This window comes from Pinus tabuliformis, chromosome 6 (assembly GCF_031772625.1).
Source record: "Pinus tabuliformis cultivar Carrire ecotype Pingquan chromosome 6, CPIR1, whole genome shotgun sequence".
In the NCBI taxonomy this organism is placed as follows: domain Eukaryota; kingdom Viridiplantae; phylum Streptophyta; class Pinopsida; order Pinales; family Pinaceae; genus Pinus; species Pinus tabuliformis.
This window is the reverse complement of record NC_142292.1, coordinates 1,769,490,564-1,769,498,447: the sequence shown is the minus strand read 5'-3', so window position 1 is coordinate 1,769,498,447 and position 7,884 is coordinate 1,769,490,564. Positions and strand designations below refer to the sequence as shown.

The following is a 7,884-nucleotide window of genomic DNA, read 5'->3' as shown; positions in this document are numbered from 1 at the left end:
TCAAAAGTTTCTTCAAACACATCAAAAGTAGGCTTTGCCATGTATAATTTCTTAATACATTCAATTAATGATGGCAAGCTCCCAACTTACTTCCTCCTCAATGCGACTGAAAAACAATTGAACATCTGATCAATATGGTCATGAGTGTGCCCAAAAAGAAGGAAACCAACCTTTACCTTCTGAAAAATTCTCAATTCAACAAGCATGTTTAGATATCCAAAAACAACCTGATTTTTGTTTTCACGGCAAGTGTTGTCCAATTGTAGATACAAAACTTCAGGAAGATTACCAGACCAATGAGAAATCACATCATGAATTATGGTTATTGTTAGATTTTGATCATTACGAATATTTGGAGCTATGAAGTACACCCTTGGCAACATTTTCCCATTGAAGACCATACAACCGACCAAGTGATACTGAATAAAATTTTCCTCCTGTAAATTTTTGGGTGTGCGAAAAAAATGTGGTAAAAGTGTTTTCTTCTGGGCCATACCATCAATTATCAAACCCAAATATTTATTCAGATTACCATAACACTTCTTTCAATGGTTGTACAACTTTTTCCTTTCACTTGTTTGTTGTTCGCGATGCTCCTAAAGTTCTTTGACAATTGAATCTACACAACATAAAAGAAAGCCATTAAGAAATACGTTTTCATAGTTGATGACTATATAATTTTAAAAGTTAAAGATATGAATGCTTACCTCTTTCTGACCCTTCACATTCGTCCCTTTTTTATTTAAGAGAAGCACATGTACTGCAAATCCTCATCCTTGTCTTCTTAGGAATACAGAAATTGTTGAATTCTTTCTTCCATACCTTCACAAAATATTGATATGCAATAAACCAACCATGTCCCTCAGCACCTTCTGCGTATTCTTTGTATAAGTTGTAAATTCCTTGTCTTGAAAAATTATCTAGAATATGTATTGTCTCTCTATTTGGCATAAACTTTCCATGCTTTGAAAAGAAATCTTTCAACTATGACATTGCAGTATTTGATAATGGCCCAAAATATCGTTTATGACGTATTTCTGAATAAAATGTGGGATCAGTTGCCAAATTTTCTTGAATTCTCGAGAGACGAAAATTCCCCATCGAATGAAACATTTTGAAAGCCTTTCTACAGATAAATAAAGACCCAATATGATAATCATAACCTGATAATGTAGATTACATGGACCCAACTAAATATGAATTTTGCATGCTTTTATTCATTGACAAATATCTCTTCCTTTTCTCTATTCCAAATGTGAAATCCATATGTTTCAAGCAATCTTTTTGACAACATTCACTTGAAATGAGAGTGGTGATAGAACTTCTTCTCGTTAGATATTATGCTCTACCCCTTATATAACTAGAACATCTTGAGGCTGAAACCCTAGTAATGGCGAAACCCTAGGTCACCATGGAGACCTGGACCTGATTCCCGCGGCAATGGCAATGGTTTTCGCTGGAGGTTTAACCACGTGGGTCTGACTGCGCATTATGAATACAATATTTGTTTTGACCTCGTGACCATAACAGGTTTGTCGGTTGTTGTTTTATTTTTGGGTTACGTCTGTCATTTTAGCGAACATCGTTTTCACAGTAGACTACCACCCCCTGGTTATACGAAGGTCAGATAACTGTCGGTTAGCAATGGTAGAAGAAGACCTCATGGACTACGAGGAGGACCCGATGCCCGAACAGGAGATTTGGGCACATCAAGCTAGCCCCGACACGGGCCCCTGGTAGACAAAAGCGCCTCGGATGACAGTTGCACTATAGATGCCACAACACATGCCCTCCACCGGTAAACGGCTCCCCCCCACTGTCAACATTGAAGACATCCCCGGTCTGGAATGCCCTCCACTCTCACCGGCTACCTTGAACCTGCTCAGCACCAGTCTACAGGCCTCGCCCACCTTCGACTCTCCCCTGACTCAGCTTCTGCACCATTCCATGCCTCTGAACACACCTTCCTACTCACTCGCTCCGGCTGGTCCTTCAAACCCCCCGCACCCTGCTCAATCCTTCGCGCACCTGGGCTCGTGTAGTTACAACCCTCACTCTCCGATAAGATCTGGATGCTTCAGTTCACCCATACCAAACCCTAGACCTACATTATCTACCCCGTAAGGCTCCTCGAAAGCATGCAGAATTTTACTTAGAGAACATCCCATGGGACGTCGCACGGACAAGCCCAAAAAGGGTCGGTGCCTCAGAGCGGTGGACATAGACATAAATCTGACCTTTGGTGAAGACGTTCCTATGGCAGACGCTATGGACACGGCGAGGAAGGTTCTTGTTGGGTGAGTTCGTGGCAGGAACTATTCGGTGGAGCGTCTACATCAATGGACCATGGAGATTTGGGGTTCTCTGTTGAAAGAACTCCCTGTGATTAAGGCTTTGGCCGGAGGTTGGTTTGCCCTCTGCTTTCATAGGGAGGAGTATACGGACTGGATACTATCGCGCTACTGGCATATAGAGCTTGCTCCTGTACTACTTAAGAGATGGGATCCTCTCTTCAATCCGGAGCGTGAACAGTTGGGAGCAGGACCTATTTGGGTCAGACTTCCTGGTTTTCCCATGCAGTTCTGGACCCCCCAGGTATTCAAACGCATTGGTGACGCATTGGGGACTTACCTTGAGCACGATCAGTCCTATGAAAAGACTGGAATTATGACTATGGCAAGGATTCTGGTCCACCTTGATACCAGGGAGGGACTTGAAGAAAAGATCACACTACACAGGAGACATTTCTCTCGTAGACAGCTCCTGGACTATGAAGGAGTCCCATTTCGATGTAGGAGGTGCCACAAAGTGGGTCACCTATACAAGGACTGTCCACTACTTTCATCGGCGACAACAGAGTCATCACATGGGGCTAAACACCATATCTCAGAGGAGCCGAACAAGGGTGATCAGCAACAAGGACAGGCTCCACATGAGGCTGCAGTTGGGGCTACACAGAAGGCAAAAAATCAGCGAAAGACTCCTACCTCTCCACCTCGTACACACTCCAAATCTACTGCGGAAGTGACTCCTCATCCGGGTAATGAATCTATTCCCATAACCTCTATATTTTTATCAGATGTTATGATTACTTCATTGCATTCACCAATGACACCTCCTATCACCTCCCTCTGTTCTATCCCCACCATCTCTTGCACCATTATTCCCCCTCCCACCACATTCTCTACTACACCTACCTCTCTCCGGGGTAATTGCACTCCTCTCTCTCATACATCCTCCCCATCAGGGGTGGGATCTCATCCCTACAACCTCAGATCCAGATCACGGAAAATATCACCTCAATTTGGCTTGGGCCACTAACCCGAAATGACCAAAATTAAACCTACTAGAGGGTGCCAATCCAAGATCAAAATAGCCATCAGGACTGTGGTGGCTGATGTAGCGAGGGGTCAACAATCCACTATTGAAATGGCACTTAGAGCAATTGAGCCCTCAATCCTTGTTTCCCCATGATCTGGCTCTCCTACAACTGCAGGGGACTAGCCAACACCAAAAAGAGATTGGTTGTAAAACGTATTTTACACAACTCCAACTGTGACATCCTTCTCCTCTAGGAAACCCTTGGCACATCTGACATCATAACCAGAACCCTACTCTCTATCCTACCAGGCTGGTATTTTCAAGGATTGGATGCGGTTGGTAGATCGGGGGGTCTTGCTATAGGAATCAACCCTAAAACTGTCAAGCATATTTCATCCTGGGGCGGTGTGGGCTTCATTGGTATGGATATATTTGCGAGTGAACTGGGGATCCAGTTAAAAGTGATTAACATATATGCTCCTAATCATAACAGACTTGAGTTTTGGCACAACATGTTGGACCATTCTCTTGTCTCGGGCAACACCATTATTGGGGGTGATTTAAATTTTTCATTGGGAATGGAGGAATCATGGGGCCATCACTCACAGATCGACCCTATATCGGACCAGATGAGCACACTACTGGATACTTTCAAACTCGTTGATGTTCCCATGAACAAGAAAATGCTCACATGGCATAACAGAAGGACGGGTGAGGCTGCCCTGGGTCGGAGACTGGATCACTTTTTGATACATGAAGAACTTCTCCGTACCCTTCCCTTATACAGGAAATGGGTTGGAACTGGAGGTCTATCTGATCACCTCCCCATATATCTACAAATCTCTGGCCCCTCCAAAAAGCCTCGTGCCCCCTTCAAATTCTTTTCTGGATTCCTAAAAGACCCGGAATACATCAACCTGGTAACAGAATATTGGCGGGCACAACCCCCTCTTAGGGAGCAGAGAATGGCAGCAGATTTTTGTGGTCGTCTAAAAAAACTCAGGACTATCACAGAGGAATGGTCTAAGAAGAAAAAATTGAGAGATGAACAAAACCTGAAGGACATCGAAATGCAGATAGCCCAGCTCACGGATGAAAAGGGGCTTGGTTACTTAACAAATGACACAAAACTCCAACTGATGAATCTTGAAAACCAAAAGGCAAATATTCTTCTCGAAAAGGAAGAACAGTGGAGGCTAAAAAGTAGGGCTATATGGCTCCAAGCTGGAGATGGAAACACTAAGTTTTTCCACAATTTCGCCAATGGTAGGAAGGCCTCTAACACCATTTGGCAACTACCTTGCGAACAAGATGGATGGGCCTCCACCCACCCACAATTAGCCAGGTTGGGGAACACTCATTTCAAAAATCAATTCACTGCCCCGGCAGCCATCACTCTCCCAGACATCATTAACCTGGCTAGACACTTCCCTAGGTTTGTTGATCCGGATGAAGTGGAAGACCTGATACAACCTGTCACAATGGAGGAATTGGAGGGCACACAAAATGGTTCAAGAAGGACAAAAGTCCTGGTCCGGATGGCTGGCCGGTTGAATTCTACACTGCATTTCTGGAGCTACTGGGATAGGACGTGCTGGCGGTCATTGAAGAAAGTATAACTACTAGGCACATCCACCCTCCCCTAAAAGTCACCTACATGGCTTTGATCCCTAAAACTGACTCACCAGCCTCTTTTAATGACTTCCCCTCTATCTCACTTTGCAACTGCCTGTATAAAATTATCTCCAAAATCATAGCCAACCACATTAAACCCATTTTATCCAACCATATATCTCAGGAGAAATTTGCTTTCCTCCACCATAGACACATTCAGGATGCTATTGGCTTGGCCTAGGAAGCCTTGCACTCCATTAAGCTCAAAAAACTCAAGGGACTTACCCTCAAAATTGATCTATCAAAGGTTTTCGACAAAGTGAGCTGGTTATATATCAAAATGATAATCACACATTTGGGTTTTCCCCCGGCTCTCATCAACTGGATTATGGGTTGCATATCCTCTGTATCGTTTTCCATACTCATCAATGGGTCAGCCACTACATCCTTTAATATTGATAGAGGGATAAGGCAAGGATGCCCATTATCACCGTTACTATTCCTCTTAGTTATGGAAGGATTGAGCCGGTTGATTGATTCTGAAAAAAGAAGAGGGGGTCTCAGAGGACTAAAAATTATGGATCATTTCAATCTGACACACCTACTATTTGTGGATGACATATTAATATTCTTGAGTGGTAGTGTTCTGGACACCACATCATTGTATGAGATCCTAAATCTCTTCTGCAGAGCAACGGGAATGGAAATTAACTGTGATAAATCCACCATTTCTCTATTTGATTGTACACAACAGGAATCACAACTCTCCCTACAAAAATTTCCATTTCATGTTACTGAGCTGATGGAGGGGCTCAAATATCTGGGCTTCAGGCTAAAACCTGATGGGTACAAAATCGTTGATTGGACCTGGCTTATCACAAAAGTGGAGAAAAGAATAAACTATTGGTGTCACAGGTTCCTCTCTAGGGTAGGAAGATTAATTATTATCAAATCAGTCCTAGAAGCCACCTCGGTTTTTTGGATGTCACTGGCCTGGATTTCAAGAGGGGTTCTCCACATAATTCAACAAATCTGTTGCAAATTTCTTTGGAATGGAAGAAAGGAGGGAAAACCATTTGCCTGGGTTAAATGGATCAGAATAGCCACTCCAAAAAAATGGGGAGGTTGGGGCCTTAAACTACTTCCTGCTTTTGCACAAGCATTGGCTGCAAAACAGAGTTGGTTATTACTAAAGCAAAAAAGTCTCTGGTCTGAGGTTATCCTACACAAATACATTTGGCCATCAACTATCATTGACTAGATTAGAAGTCCATCCTGGAACAGAAAAGGCATTTCGGTGATCTGGAGGGCCATACTTAATACTCTTCCCATTATCAAGGATGGAATGTTATGGAAAATTGGAAATGGAGCCTCAGTACGCATTGGAATTGATCCCTAGACTGGAAGTGGAAACTCTCATCAGCTTCCAATTGGGCTGATAAATCACTTAAACAGCAGAGGCATTAAGTATATTGATCAGATAGGAGATCAACAGAACACCACTTTTCTTACACAAGCATGGCTGCCTGGACAAAACTGGAACATCCCCAATGAATGGAACAGAACATGGCAAAACTACATACATGCACTCACAGAATCACATGCTAGACTAAAGAATGAAGCGGATGAACTCATATGGGCACACTCAAAAACTGGACACTAGTCTTCCAAGCAGGGCTACGATACCATTATTGCAGATTCAAAACCAGAGGCCTTAAGGAGTTGGTGGGTATCCATTTGGAAATTAAAGCCCCACTGCGCACCAGACTGTTGATGTGGAATATTTTAGAAAATAAGATCCCCACTGGATCCTATTTAAAAAAGAGGGCCTTTCTGGGACCTACCTGGTGTGTACTCTGCCACCAGGAGGAGGAATCGACCCAGCATCTCTTTCTCTCATGTCCGACCACCAGGAACATATGGATACAAGTTCTACAAACCCTAAATCTGAATATGAGTTGGCAGGGTGCTGATATTATAACGACATGGGACAGCTGGTGGGGTTTTGCCGCGGAAAAGACAAGAAATCTTCCCCTCCTGGTCTCATGGCACATCTGGCTCAAGCGAAACATCATAATATTTGAAGACAAGCCGATGAACTGGAACCTAGTCCCTCCGAAAATCTGCGCTGCATTTGAAGAAATACCAAATGATGAAAGTCAAAAAAGACCTAGGAATATTAGACAGGAACAGATAAACAAATCAATACCTTGGGCCTATTTTGATGGAGCTGCTCAACAGCATGGCTATGGGGGTGGCATATGCTTCTACCTTACAAAAACACACTATTTCCATATTAGCATGGGATTGGGACAGGGCACAAATAATCATGCTGAACTGATATCTCTTCGCCACCTGATCTACTTTGCCATCCTTCAACAATGCAGAAATATTCAAATTTTTGGGGACTCAAAGATTGTGACTGATTGGTTTAACAACACAGTTGTTTGTAATGCATACTCTCTGAGATCTATTATGGAAGAAATTGTTTTTTTCAAAACATTTTTTGATCAGATTTCTTGCTCTCATATTTACAGGGAACGAAATGAAATTGCAGACAGGCTATCGAAAGAAGCGACGCATCGCCCTCTAGGAGAGTGGATGATCGTTGAACATACTCCTGCAGGAACCTATCACTACTTCCACAGGCCATACATCGACAGGAGACTACAGAGGGGCAACAGCCCCTAATTTTCAACATTTTGTTTGAAATTTTGTAACTGTTTTTTATTTATGAGCAAATGATTGTATATATGGACAGCACATACACACCCACGAGGGTGAATTTTTGATCTTTTATTGTGGTCATGGACCTGCATAGCACACCCTTTGGGGTCTCATTGTAAATACTAAGTTATAACAGTGGATAGATAGCCACGATACAGCATATGCCAATGGGCATCTACAGCATGTAATTTCACCAAATGAAATTATGAATTTTCTTTCAGG

At 42.9% G+C, this 7,884-nt stretch overlaps 1 protein-coding gene across 1 annotated transcript; it reads left to right on the top strand.

Annotated features, from left to right (window-relative positions):
• Window positions 1-2,346: 2,346 nt before the first annotated feature.
• LOC149266040 (uncharacterized) lies at window positions 2,347-4,940 on the top strand. Its single transcript, XM_089406926.1, has 2 exons — window positions 2,347-3,040; window positions 3,631-4,940. The coding sequence occupies exons 1-2, from the start codon at window positions 2,347-2,349 to the stop codon at window positions 4,938-4,940; spliced, it is 2,004 nt and encodes a 667-aa protein (XP_089263052.1).
• The last annotated feature ends 2,944 nt before the right edge of the window (window positions 4,941-7,884 follow it).

Bases quoted from the DNA above. Each gene is read 5' to 3' on its own strand.
- LOC149266040 (XM_089406926.1), top strand. From the start codon at position 2,347: ATGGAGATTTGGGGTTCTCTGTTGAAAGAACTCCCTGTGATTAAGGCT. The intron at 3,041-3,630 runs GTAATGAATCTA...CTATCCTACCAG, and splicing joins GGAAGTGACTCCTCATCCGG to GCTGGTATTTTCAAGGATTG.